At 39.9% G+C, this 27,763-nt stretch overlaps 1 protein-coding gene and 1 long non-coding RNA gene across 2 annotated transcripts; both read left to right on the forward strand.

The window, feature by feature from the left end:
- The first annotated feature begins 23,126 nt into the window (after positions 1 to 23,126).
- On the forward strand, positions 23,127 to 23,660 carry LOC139559121 (uncharacterized). Its single transcript, XR_011671691.1, has 3 exons — positions 23,127 to 23,257; positions 23,350 to 23,411; positions 23,560 to 23,660. It is a non-coding gene; the product is annotated as an uncharacterized lncRNA (long non-coding RNA).
- A 682-nt stretch (positions 23,661 to 24,342) lies between these two features.
- On the forward strand, positions 24,343 to 27,289 carry LOC139558903 (uncharacterized). The gene is made up of 7 exons (XM_071374412.1): positions 24,343 to 24,347; positions 25,379 to 25,527; positions 25,720 to 25,850; positions 25,943 to 26,004; positions 26,153 to 26,253; positions 26,429 to 26,607; positions 26,736 to 27,289. Exons 1-7 carry the CDS (start codon positions 24,343 to 24,345, stop codon positions 26,829 to 26,831), a joined length of 723 nt encoding a protein of 240 aa, XP_071230513.1. The 3' UTR covers positions 26,832 to 27,289.
- Positions 27,290 to 27,763: the final 474 nt, after the last annotated feature.

Genomic DNA, 27,763 nt, shown 5'->3' on the forward strand with positions numbered 1-27,763 from the left:
CAGCAACACCTACAACAACTGCAGCTCCTACAACAACTTTAGAATCTACTTCAACCACAGCAGCTGCCCCTACGACAACCACTGCAACCCTAACTGCAACAACTGCTGCTCCTTCGACCACTACAACTCCAGAACCTACTACGACAACCAGTGCAGCTCCTACTACAACAACTGCTGTTCTTACGATCACAATGGCTGCAGCCCCTTCTACAACCGCTTCAACTTCAGCTGCTACGACAACCGCAACAACAGCACCTACTACAACCCCTGCAGTTCCTACAACTGTAGCTCCCACGACCACTACACCTGTTGTGCTTACTACAGCAATCACAACTACAGCTCCTGCTGCAACAACTGTAGCTTCTACGTCAACCACCGCAGCTGCCTCTACGACAACCACTGCAGCTCTAACTACAACACCTGCTGCTCCAACGACCACTACAACTCCAGAACCTATTACGACAACCACTGCAGCTCCGGCTACAACATTTGCTATTCTTACAACCACTGCGACTGCAGCACCTTCTACAACAACTACAACTTCAGCTCCTACGACAACCACAACAGCAACACCTACAACAACTGTAGCTTCAACGACAACTGCAGCTCCTACAACAACCTTAGAATCTACTTCAACCACAGCAGCTGCCTCTATGACAACCACTGCAGCTCCTGCTTCAACAACTGCTATTCTTATAACCACTGAGACTGCAGCACCTTCTACAACAACTACAACTTCAGCTCCCACGACAACTAGAAATCCTACAACAACCTTAGCATCTAATTCCACCACAGCAGCTGCCCCTACGACAACCACTGAAGCTCTAACTACAACAACTGCTGCTCCAACGACCACTATAACTCCAGAACCTATTACGACAACCACTGCAGCTCCTGCTACAACAATTGCTATTCTTACAACCACTGCGACTGCAGCACCTTCTACAACAACTACAACTTCAGCTCCTACGACAACCACAACAGCAACACCTACAACAACTGCAGCTCCTACACCAACTTTAGAATCTACTTCAACCACAGCAGCTGCCGCTACGACAACCACTGCAGCCCTAACTGCAACAACTGCTGCTCCTTCGACCACTACAACTCCAGAACCTACTACGACAACCAGTGCAGCTCCTACTACAACAACTGCTGTTCTTACGACCACAATGGCTGCAGCACCTTCTACAACATCTTCAACTTCAGCTCCTACGACAACCGCAACAACAGCACCTACTACAACACCTGCAGTTCCTACAACTGTTGCTCCCACGACCACTACACCTGTTGTGCTTACTACAGCAATCACAACTACAGCTCCTTCTGCAACAAATGTAGCTTCTACTTCAAGCACAGCAGCTGCCTCTACGACAACCACTGCAGCTCTAACTACAACAACTGCTGCTCCAACGACCACTACAACTCCAGAACCTATTACGACAACCACTGCAGCTCCTGCTACAACAACTGCTATTCTTACAACCACTGCGACTGCAGCACCTTCTACAACAACTACAACGTCAGCTCCCACGACAACCACAACAGCAACACCTACAACAACTGTAGCTTCAACGACAACTGCAGCTCCTACAACAACCTTAGAATCTACTTCAACCACAGCAGCTGCCTCTATGACAACCACTGCAGCTCTAACTACAACACCTGCTGCTCCAACGACCACTACAACTCCAGAACCTATTACGACAACCACTGCAGCTCCTGCTACAACAATTGCTATTCTTACAACCACTGCGACTGCAGCACCTTCTACAACAACTACAACTTCAGCTCCTACGACAACCACAACAGCAACACCTACAACAACTGCAGCTCCTACACCAACTTTAGAATCTACTTCAACCACAGCAGCTGCCGCTACGACAACCACTGCAGCCCTAACTGCAACAACTGCTGCTCCTTCGACCACTACAACTCCAGAACCTACTACGACAACCAGTGCAGCTCCTACTACAACAACTGCTGTTCTTACGACCACAATGGCTGCAGCACCTTCTACAACATCTTCAACTTCAGCTCCTACGACAACCGCAACAACAGCACCTACTACAACACCTGCAGTTCCTACAACTGTAGCTCCCACGACCACTACACCTGTTGTGCTTACTACAGCAATCACAACTACAGCTCCTTCTGCAACAAATGTAGCTTCTACTTCAAGCACAGCAGCTGCCTCTACGACAACCACTGCAGCTCTAACTACAACAACTGCTGCTCCAACAACCACTACAACTCCAGAACCTATTACGACAACCACTGCAGCTCCTGCTACAACAACTGCTATTCTTACAACCACTGCGACTGCAGCACCTTCTACAACAACTACAACGTCAGCTCCCACGACAACCACAACAGCAACACCTACAACAACTGTAGCTTCAACGACAACTGCAGCTCCTACAACAACCTTAGAATCTACTTCAACCACAGCAGCTGCCTCTATGACAACCACTGCAGCTCCTGCTACAACAACTGCTATTCTTACAACCACTGCGACTGCAGCACCTTCTACAACAACTACAACTTCAGCTCCTACGACAACCACAACAGCAACATCTTCAACAACTGTAGATTCAACAACAACTGCAGCTCCTACAACAACCTTAGAATCTACTTCAACCACAGCAGCTGCCTCTATGACAACCACTGCAGCTCTAACTACAACACCTGCTGCTCCAACGACCACTACAACTCCAGAACCTATTACGACAACCACTGCAGCTCCGGCTACAACAATTGCTATTCTTACAACCACTGCGACTGCAGCACCTTCTACAACAACTACAACTTCAGCTCCTACGACAACCACAACAGCAACACCTACAACAACTGTAGCTTCAACGACAACTGCAGCTCCTACAACAACCTTAGAATCTACTTCAACCACAGCAGCTGCCTCTATGACAACCACTGCAGCTCCTGCTTCAACAACTGCTATTCTTATAACCACTGAGACTGCAGCACCTTCTACAACAACTACAACTTCAGCTCCCACGACAACTGCAAATCCTACAACAACCTTAGCATCTAATTCCACCACAGCAGCTGCCCCTACGACAACCACTGCAGCTCTAACTACAACAACTGCTCCAACGACCACTATAACTCCAGAACCTATTACGACAACCACTGCAGCTCCTGCTACAACAATTGCTATTCTTACAACCACTGCGACTGCAGCACCTTCTACAACAACTACAACTCCTACGACAACCACAACAGCAACACCTACAACAACTGTAGCTTCCACGACAACTGCAGCTCCTACAACAACTTTAGAATCTACTTCAACCACAGCAGCTGCCCCTACGACAACCACTGCAGCCCTAACTGCAACAACTGCTGCTCCTTTGACCACTACAACTCCAGAACCTACTACGACAACCAGTGCAGCTCCTACTACAACAACTGCTGTTCTTACGACCACAATGGCTGCAGCACCTTCTACAACAGCTTCAACTTCAGCTCCTACGACAACCGCAACAACAGCACCTACTACAACACCTGCAGTTCCTACAACTGTAGCTCCCACGACCACTACACCTGTTGTGCTTACTACAGCAATCACAACTACAGCTCCTGCTGCAACAAATGTAGCTTCTACTTCAACCACAGCAGCTGCCTCTACGACAACCACTGCAGCTCTAACTACAACAACTGCTGCTCCAACGACCACTACAACTCCAGAACCTATTACGACAACCACTGCAGCTCCTGCTACAACAACTGCTATTCTTACAACCACTGCGACTGCAGCACCTTCTACAACAACTACAACGTCAGCTCCCACGACAACCACAACAGCAACACCTACAACAACTGTAGCTCCCACGACAACTGCAGCTCCTACAACAACCTTAGAATCTACTTCAACCACAGCAGCTGCCTCTATGACAACCACTGCAGCTCTAACTACAACACCTGCTGCTCCAACGACCACTACAACTCCAGAACCTATTACGACAACCACTGCAGCTCCTGCTACAACAATTGCTATGCTTACAACCACTGCGTCTGCAGCACCTTCTACAACAACTACAACTTCAGCTCCTACGACAACCACAACAGCAACACCTACAACAACTGCAGCTCCTACACCAACTTTAGAATCTACTTCAACCACAGCAGCTGCCCCTACGACAACCACTGCAGCCCTAACTGCAACAACTGCTGCTCCTTCGACCACTACAACTCCAGAACCTACTACGACAACCAGTGCAGCTCCTACTACAACAACTGCTGTTCTTACGACCACAATGGCTGCAGCACCTTCTAAAACATCTTCAACTTCAGCTCCTACGACAACCGCAACAACAGCACCTACTACAACACCTGCAGTTCCTACAACTGTAGCTCCCACGACCACTACACCTGTTGTGCTTACTACAGCAATCACAACTACAGCTCCATCTGCAACAAATGTAGCTTCTACTTCAAGCACAGCAGCTGCCTCTACGACAACCACTGCAGCTCTAACTACAACAACTGCTGCTCCAACGACCACTACAACTCCAGAACCTATTACGACAACCACTGCAGCTCCTGCTACAACAACTGCTATTCTTACAACCAATGCGACTGCAGCACCTTCTACAACAACTACAATGTCAGCTCCCACGACAACCACAACAGCAACACCTACAACAACTGTAGCTTCAACGACAACTGCAGCTCCTACAACAACCTTAGAATCTACTTCAACCACAGCAGCTGCCTCTATGACAACGACTGCAGCTCCTGCTACAATAACTGCTATTCTAACAACCTCTGAGACTGCAGCACCTTCTACAACAACTACAACTTCAGCTCCTACGACAACCGCAACAACAGCAACACCTACAACAACTGTAGCTCCCACGACAACTGCAAATCCTACAACAACCTTAGCATCTAATTCAACCACAGCAGCTGCCCCTACGACAACCACTGCACCTCTAACTACAACAACTGCTGCTCCAACGACCACTATAACTCCAGAACCTATTACTACAACCACTGCAGCTCCTGCTACAACAATTGCTATTCTTACAACCACTGAGACTGCAGCACCTTCTACAACAACTACAACTTCAGCTCCTACGACAACCAAAACAGCAACACCTACAACAACTGCAGCTCCTACAACAACTTTAGAATCTACTTCAACCACAGCAGCTGCCCCTACGACAACCACTGCAGCCTTAACTGCAACAACTGCTGCTCCTTCGACCACTACAACTCCAGAACCTATTACGACAACCAGTGCAGCTCCTACTACAACAACTGCTGTTCTTACGACCACAATGGCTGCAGCACCTTCTACAACAGCTTCAACTTCAGCTCCTACATCAACCGCAACAACAGCACCTACTACAACCCCTGCAGTTCCTACAACTGTAGCTCCCACAACCACTACACCTGTTGTGCTTACTACAGCAATCACAACTACAGCTCCTTCTGCAACAAATGTAGCTTCTACTTCAAGCACAGCAGCTGCCTCTACGACAACCACTGCAGCTCTAACTACAACAACTGCTGCTCCAACGACCACTACAACTCCAGAACCTATTACGACAACCACTGCAGCTCCTGCTACAACAACTGCTATTCTTACAACCACTGCGACTGCAGCACCTTCTACAACAACTACAATGTCAGCTCCCACGACAACCACAACAGCAACACCTACAACAACTGTAGCTTCAACGACAACTGCAGCTCCTACAACAACCTTAGAATCTACTTCAACCACAGCAGCTGCCTCTATGACAACCACTGCAGCTCCTGCTACAACAACTGCTATTCTTACAACCACTGAGACTGCAGCACCTTCTACAACAACTACAACTTCAGCTCCTACGACAACCGCAACAACAGCAACACCTACAACAACTGTAGCTCCCACGACAACTGCAAATCCTACAACAACCTTAGCATCTAATTCAACCACAGCAGCTGCCCCTACGACAACCACTGCACCTCTAACTACAACAACTGCTGCTCCAACGACCACTATAACTCCAGAACCTATTACGACAACCACTGCAGCTCCTGCTACAACAATTGCTATTCTTACAACCACTGCGACTGCAGCACCTTCTACAACAACTACAACTTCAGCTCCTACGACAACCAAAACAGCAACACCTACAACAACTGCAGCTCCTACAACAACTTTAGAATCTACTTCAACCACAGCAGCTGCCCCTACGACAACCACTGCAGCCTTAACTGCAACAACTGCTGCTCCTTCGACCACTACAACTCCAGAACCTACTACGACAACCAGTGCAGCTCCTACTACAACAACTGCTGTTCTTACGACCACAATGGCTGCAGCACCTTCTACAACAGCTTCAACTTCAGCTCCTACATCAACCGCAACAACAGCACCTACTACAACCCCTGCAGTTCCTACAACTGTAGCTCCCACGACCACTACACCTGTTGTGCTTACTACAGCAATCACAACTACAGCTCCTGCTGCAACAACTGTAGCTTCTACGTCAACCACAGCAGCTGCCTCTACGACAACCACTGCAGCTCTAACTGCAACAACTGCTGCTCCAACGACCACTACAACTCCAGAACCTATTACGACAACCACTGCAGCTCCTGCTACAACAACTGCTATTCTCACAACCACTGCGACTGCAGCACCTTCTAAAACAACTACAACTTCAGCTCCTACGACAAGCACAACAACAACACCTACAACAACTGTAGCTCCCACGACAACTGCAGCTCCTACAACAACTTTAGCATCTACTTCAACCACAGCAGCTGCTCCAACGACAACCACTGCAGCTCTAACTGCGACAACTGCTGCTCCTACGACCACTACAACTCCAGAACCTACTACGACAACCACTGCAGCTCCTACTACAACAACTGCTGTTCTTACGACCACAACAACTGCAGCACCTTCTACAAAAACTACAACTTCAGCTCCTTCGACAACCACAACAGCAACTATCAGAACACCTGTAGTTCATACAACTGTAGCTCCCACGACCACTACACCTGCTGTACTTACTACAACAATCACAACTACAGCTCCTGATACAACAACTGTAGCTTCTACGTCAACCACAGCAGCTGCCTCTACGACAACCACTGCAGCTCTAACTACAACAACTGCTGCTCCAACGACCACTACAACTCCAGAACCTATTACGACAGCCACTGCAGCACCTTCTACAACTACTACAAATTCAGCTCCTACGACAACCACAACAGCAACACCTACAACAACTGTAGCTTCAACGACAACTGCAGCTCCTACAACAACTTTAGAATCTACTTCAACCACAGCAGCTGCCTCTACGACAACCACTGCAGCTCTAACTAAAACACCTGCTGCTCCAACGACCACTATAACTCCAGAACCTATTACGACAACCACTGCAGCTCCTGCTACAACAAATGCTATTCTTACAACCACTGAGACTGCAGCACCTTCTACAACAACTACAACTTCAGCTCCTACGACAACCACAACAGCAACACCTACAACAACTGTAGCTTCCACGACAACTGCAGCTCCTACAACAACTTTAGAATCTACTTCAACCACAGCAGCTGCCCCTACGACAACCACTGCAGCCCTAACTGCAACAACTGCTGCTCCTTCGACCACTACAACTCCAGAACCTACTACGACAACCAGTGCAGCTCCTACTACAACAACTGCTGTTCTTACGACCACAATGGCTGCAGAACCTTCTACAACAGCTTCAACTTCAGCTCCTACGACAACCGCAACAACAGCACCTACTACAACACCTGCAGTTCCTACAACTGTAGCTCCCACGACCACTACACCTGTTGTGCTTACTACAGCAATCACAACTACAGCTCCTGCTGCAACAACTGTAGCTTCTACGTCAACCACAGCAGCTGCCTCTACGACAACCACTGCAGCTCTAACTACAACAACTGCTGCTCCAACGACCACTACAACTCTAGAACCTATTACGACAACCACTGCAGCTCCTGCTACAACAACTGCTATTCTTACAACCACTGCGACTGCAGCACCTTCTACAACAACTACAACTTCAGCTCCTACGACAACCGCAACAACTACAACTTCAACAAATGTAGCTCCCACGACAACTGCAGCACCTACAACTGTAGCTCCTGCTACCAATACACCTGCTGTACGTACTACAACAATGACAAATGCAGCTCCTACTACAACAACTTTTGCTTCAATGTCATCTACTGCAGCTGCCTCTACAATAACCACTGCAACTCTAACTAAAAGAACTGCTGCTCCAACGACCACTACATCTCCAGAACCTACTCCGACAGCCATTGCAGCTCCTACTACAACATCTGCTGTTCTTACTATTGCAACGACTGCAGCACCTTCTACAACAACTACAACTTCAGCTTCTACGACAACAACAGCACCTACTACAACACCTGCAGTTCCTACAACTGTAGCTCCTACTGCCGCTACACCTGCTGTACTTACTACACCTTTCACAACTGCAGCTCCTGCTACAACAGTAGCTTCTCTGTCAACCACAGCAGCTGCATCTACGATAACTACTGCAGCTCTAAGTAAACCAACTGCTGCTCCAACGACCACTACATCTCCTACAACAACAACTGTAGCTCTTATGACCAATACAAATGCAGCACCAACTATGACAACTGCCGCTCTTAATACAACTACAGCTTTTACAAGAACTTCCACTGTCCCTACTACCATCAGCACCATAGATGCTCCTACTACCACAACTATAACGGCAGCTCCTATAACCACCACAACTGTAGCTTCTACAACAACAACCAAAACTTCAACTGCAATAATGACAACTACAAACACAAATACAATAATGACAACTCCAACAATCGCAACTCCAGCTCTTAAAACCACCGCCATCAATGTTGCTCCTATTACAACAATTAATACTGCAGGTCCTACAAGCACACCCACAACTGGTAGTTCTCATTCTACAACAACGACTACAACTGCAGCACCTACAAGTACAACCGCAATTGTACTTCCTACCTCGACAACCAGAACTGCAACTTATAACTCAACTTCTATGACATCAATTACTAGGTATGCAAGATAATTTAGATTTTTTTTCTCCATACAATTCCATTAACACTGTCAATCAAAAAACTTTTACAACCATGAACCATGTATATCCATGCTTGTGTCGTGACCTACTGATGTTTTCATACAAGCATCCAAAATGTCAACCTTTCTTTAGAAAAGCTCTTTGAGTACATCAGTCAGTAGAAAGGCGCTATATAAATCCTTTCCATTATTATTAATGTGTTTGCTGACGGCAAGACCACAAGATTTTTTACATTCTTCTTCTAATTATTTTAACATTTTCTAAACTTTCTAAACTAAAACAATTTAAATAAGTATAAATTAGCATATAATAACCCACCCCCAAAAATAGTAACTCTTGAACCGTTCAAGCTAGAGAAACCGAACCAACTTACATATGTTCAGGCTATCCTATCCTATCCGATCCTATCCTATGCTATCCATCAATCAATCTTTCCATCTACCTACTTTTTCCAAATATAGCCAGTCACTACCATTACTACTGCAGTGACTGCCAATAATATAACTTATTTTACAACTATGTATAATTTAAGACAAGCTAGCAAGCACACAGATTTTCTTTAGGATATGTAATGTATTATTATTTTCTCTTAGATTCGGCACAGTGGGGGTTTTTGTTAAACTGATATTCAAGGTCAAAACACCAGTCCCCACTGAGGATGATGTCCTTGGTGCCGTCAAGAAGCAACTGTCTCCTCAATTCACGACCACTCAAACCACCTTCCAGAATGCAACTTATATCAGTGAGTTCAACAAATTAGGCTTCATGAAGACATTTATTTCCACTCTCTAAAATAATTTCTTAATAAGTAAACATTCAACTGCTCCTGCTATCTAAATTCTTCTTGAATGTTTTTTAATGTTGTTGAAACTCCTAAATTGTAGCAGTTCATTTGATCTGTTGCTATTGTGACCATTTCTTTGTGTGCTCACAGAACTTACAGATACTTCATTTGCCATCAACCTTGGTTTCAAAATAACCAATGTATCCCAGGAGTCTCTAAGTAATAGACTCACACTCACCAATGAGACCGAAAGCCAGATACAGGATTCAATTAACAGACTAGTAAGATACTGTACTTCTACACATAAGATACATCCATGGTCATGTTCAGGTCATGATAGTAATTGACAACTTGATGTTTTGTCCCCTTTTAGCTCCATAAGGTTCTCAGTGAACCAGACGGCAAACAGTTTCAATTTCCCAACGCCAAATTCATGTAAGTACAACGTCATATCCTTGAACCAACCCATCTTTCTCAACTGCACTTTTTAGAATTTCTGCAGATTTCATTTAGCTGCTGCTTGTACAGCTAAACAGGATGAAGGGAACATGTTTAACTCTCACACAAAACCCATTTTCACGTCCACAGTGATGATGGCACTGAAATCACAGCAAACGTGACATATGTATACAAAGAGGAAGATGTCAACCACCCTAGTAGTTTTCTACAGGAAGTCTTAAAAGTCTCAGGTATGCTGCTTTTGTTACCATACGGTTGTCATTTCTATCTTTTTTTATGACAGTGAATTATCAAACACCATGTAACGTGTATAATACTCAATCACGAAAACACTATGTTATATGACATATTACAAGTTTATAATCCCTCTAAAATGTATTTTCATTTATTTTCAAGGTCTCCTGACCACCACTGTTGCCCCAACAACAACTACCAGCACCACACCACTTCCTACCCTTTTGACTTCAGTGACATCAACAACTAGGTAAGCAACATCATTTATTATAATATTTCATACAATTCAATTAACACTTTGTCAATCAAGGAACCTTTGCAGCAATGAACCATGTATATCCATGCTTGTGTCGTTAACTACTGATGTTTTAATAAAAGCATCCAAAATGTTAACCTTTCTTTAGAAAAGCTCTTTGAGTACATCAATCGGTCAAAAGGCACAATATAAATACAATCCATTATTATGAATGTGCTTGCTGAAGGCAAGGCAACTAGATTTCTTACATTCTTTTTCTAATTATTGTAACATTTTCTAAACTAAAACAATTTAAATGAGTATGAATTAGCATATAATAACCCACCAAAAATAATAGTAACTCGAACCGTTCAAGCTAGAGAGACCGAACCAACTTTCATATGTTCAGGCTATCCTATCCTATCCTATCCTATCCTATCCTATCCTATCCTATCCTATTCTTATCCATCAATCAATCTTTCCATCGACCTACTTTTTCCAATTATAACCAGTCACTACTATTACTCTTGCAGTGACTGCCTCTACTATAACTTACTTTACAACCATGAATACTTTAAGACAAGCTAGCAAGTACACACATTTTCTTTAGGATATGTAATTTTCCATGTATTATTATTTTCTCTTAGATTCGGCACAGTGGGGGTTTTTGTTAAACTGATATTCAAGGTCAAAACACCAGTCCCCACTGAGGATGATGTCCTTGGTGCCGTCAAGAAGCAACTGTCTCCTCAATTCACGACCACTCAAACCACCTTCCAGAATGCAACTTATATCAGTGAGTTCAACAAATTAGGCTTCATGAAGACATTTATTTCCACTCTATAATATAATTTCTTAATAAGTAAACATTCAACTGCTCCTGCTATCTAAATTCTTCTTGAATGTTTTTTAATGTTGTTGAAACTCCTAAATTGTAGCAGTTCATTTGATCTGTTGCTATTGTGACCATTTTTTTGTGTGCTCACAGAACTTACAGATACTTCATTTGCCATCGACCTTGGTTTCAAAATAACCAATGTAACCCAGGAGTCTCTAAGTAATAGACTCACACTCACCAATGAGACCGAAAGCCAGATACAGGATTCAATTAACAGACTAGTAAGATATACTGTACTTCTACACATAAGATCCATCCATGGTCATGTTCAGGTCATGATAGTAATTGACAACTTGATGTTTTGTCCCCTTTCAGCTCCATAAGGTTCTCAGTGAACCAGACGGCAAACAGTTTCAATTTCCCATCGCCAAATTCATGTAAGTACAACGTCATATCCTTGAACCAACCCATCTTTCTCAACTGAACTTTTTAGAATTTCTGCAGATTTCATTTAGCTGCTGCTTGTACAGCTAAACAGGATGAAGGGAACATGTTTAACTCTCACACAAAACCCATTTTCACGTCCACAGTGATGATGGCACTGAAATCACAGCAAACGTGACATATGTATACAAAGAGGAAGATGTCAACCACCCTAGTAGTTTTCTACAGGAAGTCTTAAAAGTCTCAGGTATGCTGCTTTTGTTACCATACGGTTGTCATTTCTATCTTTTTTTATGACAGTGAATTATCAAACACCATGTAACGTGTATAATACTCAATCTCGAAAACACTATGTTATATGACATATTACAAGTTTATAATCCCTCTAAAATGTATTTTCCTTTATTTTCAAGGTCTCCTGACCACCACTGTTGCCCCAACAACAACTACCAGCACCACACCACTTCCTACCCTTTTGACTTCAGTGACATCAACAACTAGGTAAGCAACATCATTTATTATAATATTTCATACAATTCAATTAACACTTTGTCAATCAAGGAACATTTGCAGAAATGAACCATGTATATCCATGCTTGTGTCGTTAACTACTGATGTTTTAATAAAAGCATCCAAAATGTCAACCTTTCTTTAGAAAAGCTCTTTGAGTACATCAATCGGTCAAAAGGCGCAATATAAATACAATCCATTATTATGAATGTGCTTGCTGAAGGCAAGGCAACTAGATTTCTTACATTCTTTTTCTAATTATTTTAAAATTTTCTAAACTAAAACAATTTAAATGAGAATGAATTAGCATATAATAACCCACCAAAAATAATAGTAACTCGAACCGTTCAAGCTAGAGAGACCGAACCAACTTTCATATGTTCAGGCTAACCTATCCTATCCTATCCTATTCTTATCCATCAATCAATCTTTCCATCTACCTACTTTTTCCAATTATAACCAGTCACTACTATTACTCTTGCAGTGACTGCCTCTACTATAACTTACTTTACAACCATGAATACTTTAGGACAAGCTAGCAAGCACACAGATTTTCTTTAGGAAATGTAATTTTCCATGTATTATTATTTTCTCTTAGATTCGGCACAGTGGGGGTTTTTGTTAAACTGATATTCAAGGTCAAAACACCAGTCCCCACTGAGGATGATGTCCTTGGTGCCGTCAAGAAGCAACTGTCTCCTCAATTCACGACCACTCAAACCACCTTCCAGAATGCAACTTATATCAGTGAGTTCAACAAATTAGGCTTCGTGAAGACATTTATTTCCACTCTCTAAAATAATTTCTTAATAAGTAAACATTCAACTGCTCCTGCTATCTAAATTCTTCTTGAATGTTTTTTAATGTTGTTGAAACTCCTAAATTGTAGCAGTTCATTTGATCTGTTGCTATTGTGAACATTTTTTTGTGTGCTCACAGAACTTACAGATACTTCATTTGCCATCAACCTTGGTTTCAAAATAACCAATGTAACCCAGGAGTCTCTAAGTAATAGACTCACACTCACCAATGAGACCGAAAGCCAGATACAGGATTCAATTAACAGACTAGTAAGATACTGTACTTCTACACATAAGATCCATCCATGGTCATGTTCAGGTCATGATAGTAATTGACAACTTGATGTTTTGTCCCCTTTTAGCTCCATAAGGTTCTCAGTGAACCAGACGGCAAACAGTTTCAATTTCCCATCGCCAAATTCATGTAAGTACAACGTCATATCCTTGAACCAACCCATCTTTCTCAACTGCACTTTTTAGAATTTCTGCAGATTTCATTTAGCTGCTGCTTGTACAGCTAAACAGGATGAAGGGAACATGTTTAACTCTCACACAAAACCCATTTTCACGTCCACAGTGATGATGGCACTGAAATCACAGCAAACGTGACGTATGTATACAAAGAGGAAGATGTCAACCACCCTAGTAGTTTTCTACAGGAAGTCTTAAAAGTCTCAGGTATGCTGCTTTTGTTACCATACGGTTGTCATTTCTATCTTTTTTTATGACAGTGAATTATCAAACACCATGTAACGTGTATAATATTCAATCTCGAAAACACTATGTTATATGACATATTACAAGTTTATAATCCCTCTAAAATGTATTTTCATTTATTTTCTAGGTCTCCTGACCACCACTGTTGCCCCAACAACAACTACCAGCACCACACCACTTCCTACCCTTTTGACTTCAGTGACATCAACAACTAGGTAAGCAACATCATTTATTATAATATTTCATACAATTCAATTAACACTTTGTCAATCAAGGAACCTTTGCAGCAATGAACCATGTATATCCATGCTTGTGTCGTTAACTACTGATGTTTTAATAAAAGCATCCAAAATGTTAACCTTTCTTTAGAAAAGCTCTTTGAGTACATCAATCGGTCAAAAGGCGCAATATAAATACAATCCATTATTATGAATGTGCTTGCTGAAGGCAAGGCAACTAGATTTCTTACATTCTTTTTCTAATTATTGTAACATTTCTAAACTAAAACAATTTAAATGAGTATGAATTAGCATATAATAACCCACCAAAAATAATAGTAACTCGAACCGTTCAAGCTAGAGAGACCGAACCAACTTTCATATGTTCAGGCTATCCTATCCTATCCTATCCTATCCTTATCCATCAATAAATCTTTCCATCTACCTACTTTTTCCAATTATAACCAGTCACTACTATTACTCTTGCAGTGACTGCCTCTACTATAACTTACTTTACAACCATGAATACTTTAAGACAAGCTAGCAAGCACACACATTTTCTTTAGGATATGTCATTTTCCATGTATTATTATTTTCTCTTAGATTCGGCACAGTGGGGGTTTTTGTTAAACTGATATTCAAGGTCAAAACACCAGTCCCCACTGAGGATAATGTCCTTGGTGCCGTCAAGAAGCAACTGTCTCCTCAATTCACGACCACTCAAACCCCCTTCCAGAATGCAACTTATATCAGTGAGTTCAACAAATTAGGCTTCATGAAGACATTTATTTCCACTCTCTAAAATAATTTCTTAATAAGTAAACATTCAACTGCTCCTGCTATCTAAATTCTTCTTGAATGTTTTTTAATGTTGTTGAAACTCCTAAATTGTAGCAGTTCATTTGATCTGTTGCTATTGTGACCATTTGTTTGTGTGCTCACAGAACTTACAGATACTTCATTTGCCATCGACCTTGGTTTCAAAATAACCAATGTATCCCAGGAGTCTCTAAGTAATAGACTCACACTCACCAATGAGACCGAAAGCCAGATACAGGATTCAATTAACAGACTAGTAAGATACTGTACTTCTACACATAAGATACATCCATGGTCATGTTCAGGTCATGATAGTAATTGACAACTTGATGTTTTGTCCCCTTTCAGCTCCATAAGGTTCTCAGTGAACCAGACGGCAAACAGTTTCAATTTCCCATCGCCAAATTCATGTAAGTACAACGTCATATCCTTGAACCAACCCATCTTTCTCAACTGCACTTTTTAGAATTTCTGCAGATTTCATTTAGCTGCTGCTTGTACAGCTAAACAGGATGAAGGGAACATGTTTAACTCTCACACAAAACCCATTTTCACGTCCACAGTGATGATGGCACTGAAATCACAGCAAACGTGACGTATGTATACAAAGAGGAAGATGTCAACCACCCTAGTAGTTTTCTACAGGAAGTCTTAAAAGTCTCAGGTATGCTGCTTTTGTTACCATTCGGTTGTCATTTCTATCTTTTTTTATGACAGTGAATTATCAAACACCATGTAACGTGTATAATACTCAATCTCGAAAACACTATGTTATATGACATATTACAAGTTTATAATCCCTCTAAAATGTATTTTCCTTTATTTTCAAGGTCTCCTGACCACCACTGTTGCCCCAACAACAACCTACCAGCACCACACCACTTCCTACCCTTTTGACTTCAGTGACATCAACAACTAGGTAAGCAACATCATTTATTATAATATTTCATACAATTCAATTAACACTTTGTCAATCAAGGAACATTTGCAGAAATGAACCATGTATATCCATGCTTGTGTCGTTAACTACTGATGTTTTAATAAAAGCATCCAAAATGTCAACCTTTCTTTAGAAAAGCTCTTTGAGTACATCAATCGGTCAAAAGGCGCAATATAAATACAATCCATTATTATGAATGTGCTTGCTGAAGGCAAGGCAACTAGATTTCTTACATTCTTTTTCTAATTATTTTAACATTTTCTAAACTAAAACAATTTAAATGAGAATGAATTAGCATATAATAACCCACCAAAAATAATAGTAACTCGAACCGTTCAAGCTAGAGAGACCGAACCAACTTTCATATGTTCAGGCTAACCTATCCTATCCTATCCTATTCTTATCCATCAATCAATCTTTCCATCTACCTACTTTTTCCAATTATAACCAGTCACTACTATTACTCTTGCAGTGACTGCCTCTACTATAACTTACTTTACAACCATGAATACTTTAAGACAAGCTAGCAAGCACACAGATTTTCTTTAGGAAATGTAATTTTCCATGTATTATTATTTTCTCTTAGATTCGGCACAGTGGGGGTTTTTGTTAAACTGATATTCAAGGTCAAAACACCAGTCCCCACTGAGGATGATGTCCTTGGTGCCGTCAAGAAGCAACTGTCTCCTCAATTCACGACCACTCAAACCACCTTCCAGAATGCAACTTATATCAGTGAGTTCAACAAATTAGGCTTCATGAAGACATTTATTTCTACTCTCTAAAATAATTTCTTAATAAGTAAACATTCAACTGCTCCTGCTATCTAAATTCTTCTTGAATGTTTTTTAATGTTGTTGAAACTCCTAAATTGTAGCAGTTCATTTGATCTGTTGCTGTTGTGACCATTTGTTTGTGTGCTCACAGAACTTACAGATACTTCATTTGCCATCGACCTTGGTTTCAAAATAACCAATGTATCCCAGGAGTCTCTAAGTAATAGACTCACACTCACCAATGAGACCGAAAGCCAGATACAGGATTCAATTAACAGACTAGTAAGATACTGTACTTCTACACATAAGATACATCCATGGTCATGTTCAGGTCATGATAGTAATTGACAACTTGATGTTTTGTCCCCTTTTAGCTCCATAAGGTTCTCAGTGAACCAGACGGCAAACAGTTTCAATTTCCCATCGCCAAATTCATGTAAGTACAACGTCATATCCTTGAACCAACCCATCTTTCTCAACTGCACTTTTTAGAATTTCTGCAGATTTCATTTAGCTGCTGCTTGTACAGCTAAACAGGATGAAGGGAACATGTTTAACTCTCACACAAAACCCATTTTCACGTCCACAGTGATGATGGCACTGAAATCACAGCAAACGTGACGTATGTATACAAAGAGGAAGATGTCAACCACCCTAGTAGTTTTCTACAGGAAGTCTTAAAAGTCTCAGGTATGCTGCTTTTGTTACCATACGGTTGTCATTTCTATCTTTTTTTATGACAGTGAATTATCAAACACCATGTAACGTGTATAATACTCAATCTCGAAAACACTATGTTATATGACATATTACAAGTTTATAATCCCTCTAAAATGTATTTTCCTTTATTTTCAAGGTCTCCTGACCACCACTGTTGCCCCAACAACAACAACAACTACCAGCACCACACCACTTCCTACCCTTTTGACTTCAGTGACATCAACAACTAGGTAAGCAACATCATTTATTATAATATTTCATACAATTCAATTAACACTTTGTCAATCAAGGAACCTTTGCAGCAATGAACCATGTATATCCATGCTTGTGTCGTTAACTACTGATGTTTTAATAAAAGCATCCAAAATGTCAACCTTTCTTTAGAAAAGCTCTTTGAGTACATCAATCGGTCAAAAGGCGCAATATAAATACAATCCATTATTATGAATGTGCTTGCTGAAGGCAAGGCAACTAGATTTCTTACATTCTTTTTCTAATTATTTTAACATTTTCTAAACTAAAACAATTTAAATGAGTATGAATTAGCATATAATAACCCACCAAAAATAATAGTAACTCGAACCGTTCAAGCTAGAGAGACCGAACCAACTTTCATATGTTCAGGCTAACCTATCCTATCCTATCCTATGCTATCCATCAATCAATCTTTCCATCGACCTACTTTTTCCAATTATAACCAGTCACTACTATTACTCTTGCAGTGACTGCCTCTACTATAACTTACTTTACAACCATGAATACTTTAGGACAAGCTAGCAAGCACACAGATTTTCTTTAGGAAATGTAATTTTCCATGTATTATTATTTTCTCTTAGATTCGGCACAGTGGGGGTTTTTGTTAAACTGATATTCAAGGTCAAAACACCAGTCCCCTCTGAGGATGATGTCCTTGGTGCCGTCAAGAAGCAACTGTCTCCTCAATTCACGACCACTCAAACCACCTTCCAGAATGCAACTTATATCAGTGAGTTCAACAAATTAGGCTTCATGAAGACATTTATTTCCACTCTCTAAAATAATTTCTTAATAAGTAAACATTCAACTGCTCCTGCTATCTAAATTCTTCTTGAATGTTTTTTAATGTTGTTGAAACTCCTAAATTGTAGCAGTTCATTTGATCTGTTGCTATTGTGACCATTTTTTTGTGTGCTCACAGAACTTACAGATACTTCATTTGCCATCAACCTTGGTTTCAAAATAACCAATGTATCCCAGGAGTCTCTAAGTAATAGACTCACACTCACCAATGAGACCGAAAGCCAGATACAGGATTCAATTAACAGACTAGTAAGATACTGTACTTCTACACATAAGATCCATCCATGGTCATGTTCAGGTCATGATAGTAATTGACAACTTGATGTTTTGTCCCCTTTTAGCTCCATAAGGTTCTCAGTGAACCAGACGGCAAACAGTTTCAATTTCCCATCGCCAAATTCATGTAAGTACAACGTCATATCCTTGAACCAACCCATCTTTCTCAACTGCACTTTTTAGAATTTCTGCAGATTTCATTTAGCTGCTGCTTGTACAGCTAAACAGGATGAAGGGAACATGTTTAACTCTCACACAAAACCCATTTTCACGTCCACAGTGATGATGGCACTGAAATCACAGCAAACGTGACGTATGTATACAAAGAGGAAGATGTCAACCACCCTAGTAGTTTTCTACAGGAAGTCTTAAAAGTCTCAGGTATGCTGCTTTTGTTACCATACGGTTGTCATTTCTATCTTTTTTTATGACAGTGAATTATCAAACACCATGTAACGTGTATAATACTCAATCTCGAAAACACTATGTTATATGACATATTACAAGTTTATAATCCCTCTAAAATGTATTTTCCTTTATTTTCAAGGTCTCCTGACCACCACTGTTGCCCCAACAACAACTACCAGCACCACACCACTTCCTACCCTTTTGACTTCAGTGACATCAACAACTAGGTAAGCAACATCATTTATTATAATATTTCATACAATTCAATTAACACTTTGTCAATCAAGGAACCTTTGCAGCAATGAACCATGTATATCCATGCTTGTGTCGTTAACTACTGATGTTTTAATAAAAGCATCCAAAATGTCAACCTTTCTTTAGAAAAGCTCTTTGAGTACATCAATCGGTCAAAAGGCGCAATATAAATACAATCCATTATTATGAATGTGCTTGCTGAAGGCAAGGCAACTAGATTTCTTACATTCTTTTTCTAATTATTTTAACATTTTCTAAACTAAAACAATTTAAATGAGTATGAATTAGCATATAATAACCCACCAAAAATAATAGTAACTCGAACCGTTCAAGCTAGAGAGACCGAACCAACTTTCATATGTTCAGGCTAACCTATCCTATCCTATCCTATGCTATCCATCAATCAATCTTTCCATCGACCTACTTTTTCCAATTATAACCAGTCACTACTATTACTCTTGCAGTGACTGTCTCTACTATAACTTACTTTACAACCATGAATACTTTAGGACAAGCTAGCAAGCACACAGATTTTCTTTAGGAAATGTAATTTTCCATGTATTATTATTTTCTCTTAGATTCGGCACAGTGGGGGTTTTTGTTAAACTGATATTCAAGGTCAAAACACCAGTCCCCTCTGAGGATGATGTCCTTGGTGCCGTCAAGAAGCAACTGTCTCCTCAATTCACGACCACTCAAACCACCTTCCAGAATGCAACTTATATCAGTGAGTTCAACAAATTAGGCTTCATGAAGACATTTATTTCCACTCTCTAAAATAATTTCTTAATAAGTAAACATTCAACTGCTCCTGCTATCTAAATTCTTCTTGAATGTTTTTTAATGTTGTTGAAACTCCTAAATTGTAGCAGTTCATTTGATCTGTTGCTATTGTGACCATTTTTTTGTGTGCTCACAGAACTTACAGATACTTCATTTGCCATCAACCTTGGTTTCAAAATAACCAATGTATCCCAGGAGTCTCTAAGTAATAGACTCACACTCACCAATGAGACCGAAAGCCAGATACAGGATTCAATTAACAGACTAGTAAGATACTGTACTTCTACACATAAGATACATCCATGGTCATGTTCAGGTCATGATAGTAATTGACAACTTGATGTTTTGTCCCCTTTTAGCTCCATAAGGTTCTCAGTGAACCAGAAGGCAAACAGTTTCAATTTCCCATCGCCAAATTCATGTAAGTACAACGTCATATCCTTGAACCAACCCATCTTTCTCAACTGCACTTTTTAGAATTTCTGCAGATTTCATTTAGCTGCTGCTTGTACAGCTAAACAGGATGAAGGGAACATGTTTAACTCTCACACAAAACCCATTTTCACGTCCACAGTGATGATGGCACTGAAATCACAGCAAACGTGACGTATGTATACAAAGAGGAAGATGTCAACCACCCTAGTAGTTTTCTACAGGAAGTCTTAAAAGTCTCAGGTATGCTGCTTTTGTTACCATACGGTTGTCATTTTTATCTTTTTTTATGACAGTGAATTATCAAACACCATGTAACGTGTATAATACTCAATCTCGAAAACACTATGTTATATGACATATTACAAGTTTATAATCCCTCTAAAATTTATTTTCATTTATTTTCTAGGTCTCCTGACCACCACTGTTGCCCCAACAACAACTACCAGCACCACACCACTTCCTACCCTTTTGACTTCAGTGACATCAACAACTAGGTAAGCAAGATCATTTATTATAATTATTTAATACAATTCAATTAACACTTTGTCAATCAAGGACCCTTTGCAACAATGAACCATGTATATCCATGCTTGTGTCGTTAACTACTGATGTTTTAATAAAAGCATCCAAAATGTTAACCTTTCTTTAGAAAAGCTCTTTGAGTACATCAATCGGTCAAAAGGGGCAATATAAATCCAATCCATTATTATGAATGTGCTTGCTGAAGGCTAGACCACTAGATTTCTTACATTTTTCTTCTAATGATTAGATTTATTTAGCCTGCTCTAGCACTTCAACACTTTAAGCTATACACAGGGAACTAACTTTCAAATGTGCAGACATCCCCAACTTAAATAGCTTGAGAAAATATTTTAGATAGCATTTATACTTTTTGTACTACAACAAAAAACGAATGAAGTAACACCTCACAGCACAACACCTCTCCCCTGTGACATACTTGTGTGTATGTACTGACATGTATGTGTAACTGACATATGCACACACACACAGGCACACACACACACACACACACACACACACACACACACACACACACACACACACACACACACACACACACACACACACACACACACACACACACACACACACACACACACACACACACACACACACACACACACACACACACACACACACACACACACACTACATGTTAATGTCTTTAAATGTATATAAATTGTAAAGTATTTTGTCTGTAATGTCTTTTTTTCTATATGTCGGGACCCAGTAAGACTAGCTGTCGCCATCGACATCGACTAATGGGGATCCTTTTTAGTCAAATCAAATAATTTTTCAAATCAGCTCCCAATGCATTTCAATGGCAATAAATGGGACGAAGACTTAGATGGAGAAAATTTGGCCACGCTACTCCTCCTAAACCGTTTAAGATATCAACACCAAACCAACGTTTATGTGTTCAGATTGACCCATCTTAGATTGCTTGTCAAATGCTTCAAATTCTCTAAAACTTTTATAGACTGTAACAATCCAATTTGCATAAATTGGCAAAACACTTAATGGATTCAATTCCAACCATGAGAACACAGTAGTAAACATTTAAAATGCTGCTGCTCCTTAACCATTGCAGCTACTAACATTTTAAAAAGCTTTAACATTTTCAGAACTTTATAAACTATAACAATTTAAAATAAGCATAAATTAGCATACAATAACCCACCAAAAATAATATTAACTCTTGAACTGTTCAAGCTAGAGAGACCAAACCAACTTTCATATGTTCAGGCTATCCTATCCTATCCTATCCTTATCCATCAATCAATCTTTCCATCTACCTACTTTTTCCAATTATAACCAGTCACTACCATTACGTCTGCAGTGACTGCCACTACTATAACTTTTTCACAACCATAAATACTTTTAGACAAACTAGCAAGCACACACATTTTCTTTAGGAAATGTAATTTTCCGTGTATTATTATTTTCTCTTAGATTCGGCACAGTGGTTGTTTTTGTTAAACTGATATTCAAGCTCAAAACACCAGTCCCCACTGAGGATGATGTCCTTGGTGCAATCAAGAAGCAACTGTCTCGTCAATTCAGGACCACTCAAACCACCTTCCAGAATGCAACTTATATCAGTGAGTTCAACAAATTAGGCTTCATGAAGACATTTATTTCCACTTTATAAAATAATTTCTTAATAAGTAAACATTCAACTACTCCTGCTATCTAAATACTTCTTGAATGTTTTTTAATGTTGTTGAAACTCCTAAATTGTAGCAGTTCATTTGATCTGTTGCTATAGTGACCATTTTTTTGTGTGCTCACAGAACTTACAGATACTTCATATGCCATCAACCTTGGTTTCAAAATAACCAATGTAACCCTGGAGTCTCTAAGTAATAGACTCACATTCACCAACGAGACCTACATCAAGATACAGGATTCAATTAACAGTCTAGTAAGATACTGTACTTCTATACATAAGATACATCCATGGTCATGTTCAGGTCTTGATAGTAATTGACAACATGATGTTTTGTCCCCTTTTAGCTCCATAACCTACTCAGTGAACCAGAAGGCAAACAGTTTCAATTTCCCAACGCCGACTTCATGTAAGTACAACGTCATAACCTTGAACCAACCCATCTTTCTCAACTGCACTCTTTAGAATTTCTGCAGATTTCATTTAGCTGCTGCTTGTACAGCTGGATGAAGGGAGCATGTTTAACTCTCACACAAAACCCATTTTTACATCCACAGTGTTGATGGCACTGAAATCAGGGCAAATGTGCTGTATGTATTCAAAGAGGACGATGTCAACCACCCTAGTAGTTTTCTACAGGAAGTCTTAAAAGTCTCAGGTATGCTGCTTTCGTTACCATACGGTTGTCATTTCTATGTTTTTTTATGACAGTGAGTTATCAAACACCATGTAACGTGTATAATACTCAATCTCGAAAACACTTATATATCTATGTTATATGACATATTACACGTTTAGAATCCCTGTAAAATGTATTTGAATTTATTTTCTAGGTCTCCTGACCACCACTGTTGCCCCAACAACAACTACCAGCACCACAACACTTCCTACCCTTTTGACTTCAGTGACATCAACAACTAGGTAAGCGCGATCATTTATTATAATTATTTAATACAATTCAATTAACACTTTGTCAATCAAGGACCCTTTGCAACAATGAACCATGTATATCCATGCTTGTGTCGTTAACTACTGATGTTTTAATAAAAGCATCCAAAATGTTAACCTTTCTTTAGAAAAGCTCTTTGAGTACATCAATCGGTCAAAAGGGGCAATATAAATCCAATCCATTATTATGAATGTGCTTGCTGAAGGCTAGACCACTAGATTTCTTACATTTTTCTTCTAATGATTAGATTTATTTAGCCTGCTCTAGCACTTCAACACTTTAAGCTATACACAGGGAACTAACTTTCAAATGTGCAGACATCCCCAACTTAAATAGCTTGAGAAAATATTTTAGATAGCATTTATACTTTTTGTACTACAACAAAAAACGAATGAAGTAACACCTCACAGCACAACACCTCTCCCCTGTGACATACTTGTGTGTATGTACTGACATGTATGTGTAACTGACATATGCACACACACACAGGCACACACACACACACACACACACACACACACACACACACACACACACACACACACACACACACACACACACACACACACACACACACACACACACACACACACACACACACACACACACACACACACACACACACACACTACATGTTAATGTCTTTAAATGTATATAAATTGTAAAGTATTTTGTCTGTAATGTCTTTTTTTCTATATGTCGGGACCCAGTAAGACTAGCTGTCGCCATCGACATCGACTAATGGGGATCCTTTTTAGTCAAATCAAATAATTTTTCAAATCAGCTCCCAATGCATTTCAATGGCAATAAATGGGACGAAGACTTAGATGGAGAAAATTTGGCCACGCTACTCCTCCTAAACCGTTTAAGATATCAACACCAAACCAACGTTTATGTGTTCAGATTGACCCATCTTAGATTGCTTGTCAAATGCTTCAAATTCTCTAAAACTTTTATAGACTGTAACAATCCAATTTGCATAAATTGGCAAAACACTTAATGGATTCAATTCCAACCATGAGAACACAGTAGTAAACATTTAAAATGCTGCTGCTCCTTAACCATTGCAGCTACTAACATTTTAAAAAGCTTTAACATTTTCAGAACTTTATAAACTATAACAATTTAAAATAAGCATAAATTAGCATACAATAACCCACCAAAAATAATATTAACTCTTGAACTGTTCAAGCTAGAGAGACCAAACCAACTTTCATATGTTCAGGCTATCCTATCCTATCCTTATCCATCAATCAATCTTTCCATCTACCTACTTTTTCCAATTATAACCAGTCACTACCATTACGTCTGCAGTGACTGCCACTACTATAACTTTTTCACAACCATAAATACTTTTAGACAAACTAGCAAGCACACACATTTTCTTTAGGAAATGTAATTTTCCGTGTATTATTATTTTCTCTTAGATTCGGCACAGTGGTTGTTTTTGTTAAACTGATATTCAAGCTCAAAACACCAGTCCCCACTGAGGATGATGTCCTTGGTGCCATCAAGAAGCAACTGTCTCGTCAATTCAGGACCACTCAAACCACCTTCCAGAATGCAACTTATATCAGTGAGTTCAACAAATTAGGCTTCATGAAGACATTTATTTCCACTTTATAAAATAATTTCTTAATAAGTAAACATTCAACTACTCCTGCTATCTAAATACTTCTTGAATGTTTTTTAATGTTGTTGAAACTCCTAAATTGTAGCAGTTCATTTGATCTGTTGCTATAGTGACCATTTTTTTGTGTGCTCACAGAACTTACAGATACTTCATATGCCATCAACCTTGGTTTCAAAATAACCAATGTAACCCTGGAGTCTCTAAGTAATAGACTCACATTCACCAACGAGACCTACATCAAGATACAGGATTCAATTAACAGTCTAGTAAGATACTGTACTTCTATACATAAGATCCATCCATGGTCATGTTCAGGTCATGATAGTAATTGACAACATGATGTTTTGTCCCCTTTTAGCTCCATAACCTACTCAGTGAACCAGAAGGCAAACAGTTTCAATTTCCCAACGCCGACTTCATGTAAGTACAACGTCATAACCTTGAACCAACCCATCTTTCTCAACTGCACTCTTTAGAATATCTGCAGATTTCATTTCACTGCTGCTTGTACAGCTGGATGAAGGGAGCATGTTTAACTCTCACACAAAACCCATTTTTACATCCACAGTGTTGATGGCACTGAAATCAGGGCAAATGTGCTGTATGTATTCAAAGAGGACGATGTCAACCACCCTAGTAGTTTTCTACAGGAAGTCTTAAAAGTCTCAGGTATGCTGCTTTCGTTACCATACGGTTGTCATTTCTATGTTTTTTTATGACAGTGAGTTATCAAACACCATGTAACGTGTATAATACTCAATCTCGAAAACACTTATATATCTATGTTATATGACATATTACACGTTTAGAATCCCTCTAAAATGTATTTGAATTTATTTTCTAGGTCTCCTGACCACCACTGTTGCCCCAACAACAACTACCAGCACCACACCACTTCATACCCTTTTGCTGACCACTCCTTTCAATACCACAAGTGTTGGAGGTTTTCCTGGCTGGGCTTTGGCCATTATCATTCCTTGTGGCATCGCTATCATTCTGGTACCCCTGTGGATCCTGCTATGTGTACGTATAGGCTTGTATTCACATGTGTAGTGTGAAAATAGTTTACAAAGTGTTTCATCCAATAAGCTGTTTAATTTCTGCAATGATATTTTGCATGTGAATCATGCCTCCCCATCTTTCTTTTGCAGTGTATGCTATGTGGCTGCTGTGCAGCTGTAAGGAGACGCTGGCACAGACGCAGATCTTACAATGTACAGTACACCACCAGAAACGGACTCTTCTGAGGTGACAACACTAACATCAGTAGGCAACTGTCATCACAAGAACAGCCAATTATTTATCTTTATCTGCTAATCAGGAGGCTTCATTGGGTACTTGCATCTATTTTTTTATCACGAAAAGAAACTTCGTAATTGGCTTAATAATCCACACTTTTCTGCGCATTGGACAATTTTTTATGTTATACATCTGATTGTTAATCATAGTTACAGCGGAGCTGAACAGCATGTATGTTTATGTATTTGTTAGCTATGTCATTTATGTGGTTTCAAGCTGTGCTGTCCCTTGACTAAAACGGTTATCAGTTATTTATTGAATGTATAATATGGTAGATTAAAATATTTATTTGAGTTTTGTTATTTCCTCTCTTGACTAACTATTAACTAACTTATTTTCAACTGCAATACAGTACTTGTTTCTTCATCACACAGTTTGACAAATGTAATAAAGACTTTGCAAATCAGTATTAAGAAAACATTTTATGAATTGGTTTGACTCGTGAGGGTGATTACAGACAGCACATCTAAACATCAAAGGAAGTCAAGATTGTCCGACCTGGCACCGTACGCTCAGAAATATCTAACACAATTTAATATCTACAGTACCAGTCAAAAGTTTGGACACACCTACTCATTCAAGTGTTTTTTTCTTTCTTTTTACTATTTTCTACATTGTAGAATAATAGTGAAGATATCAAAACTATGAAATAACACATATGGAATCATGTAGTAACCAAAAAAGTGTTCAACAAATAAAATATATATTTTAGATTTTAGATTCTTCAAAGTAGCCACCCTTTGCCTTGATGACAGCTTTGCACACTCTTGGCATTCTCTCAACCAGCTTCACCTGGAATGGTTTTCCAACAGTCTTGAAGTAGTTCCCACATATGCTGAGCACTTGTTGGCTGCCTTTCCTTCACTCTGCGGTCCAACTC

Source organism: Salvelinus alpinus, chromosome 29, assembly GCF_045679555.1.
Source record: "Salvelinus alpinus chromosome 29, SLU_Salpinus.1, whole genome shotgun sequence".
Classification (NCBI taxonomy): Eukaryota; Metazoa; Chordata; class Actinopteri; order Salmoniformes; family Salmonidae; genus Salvelinus; species Salvelinus alpinus.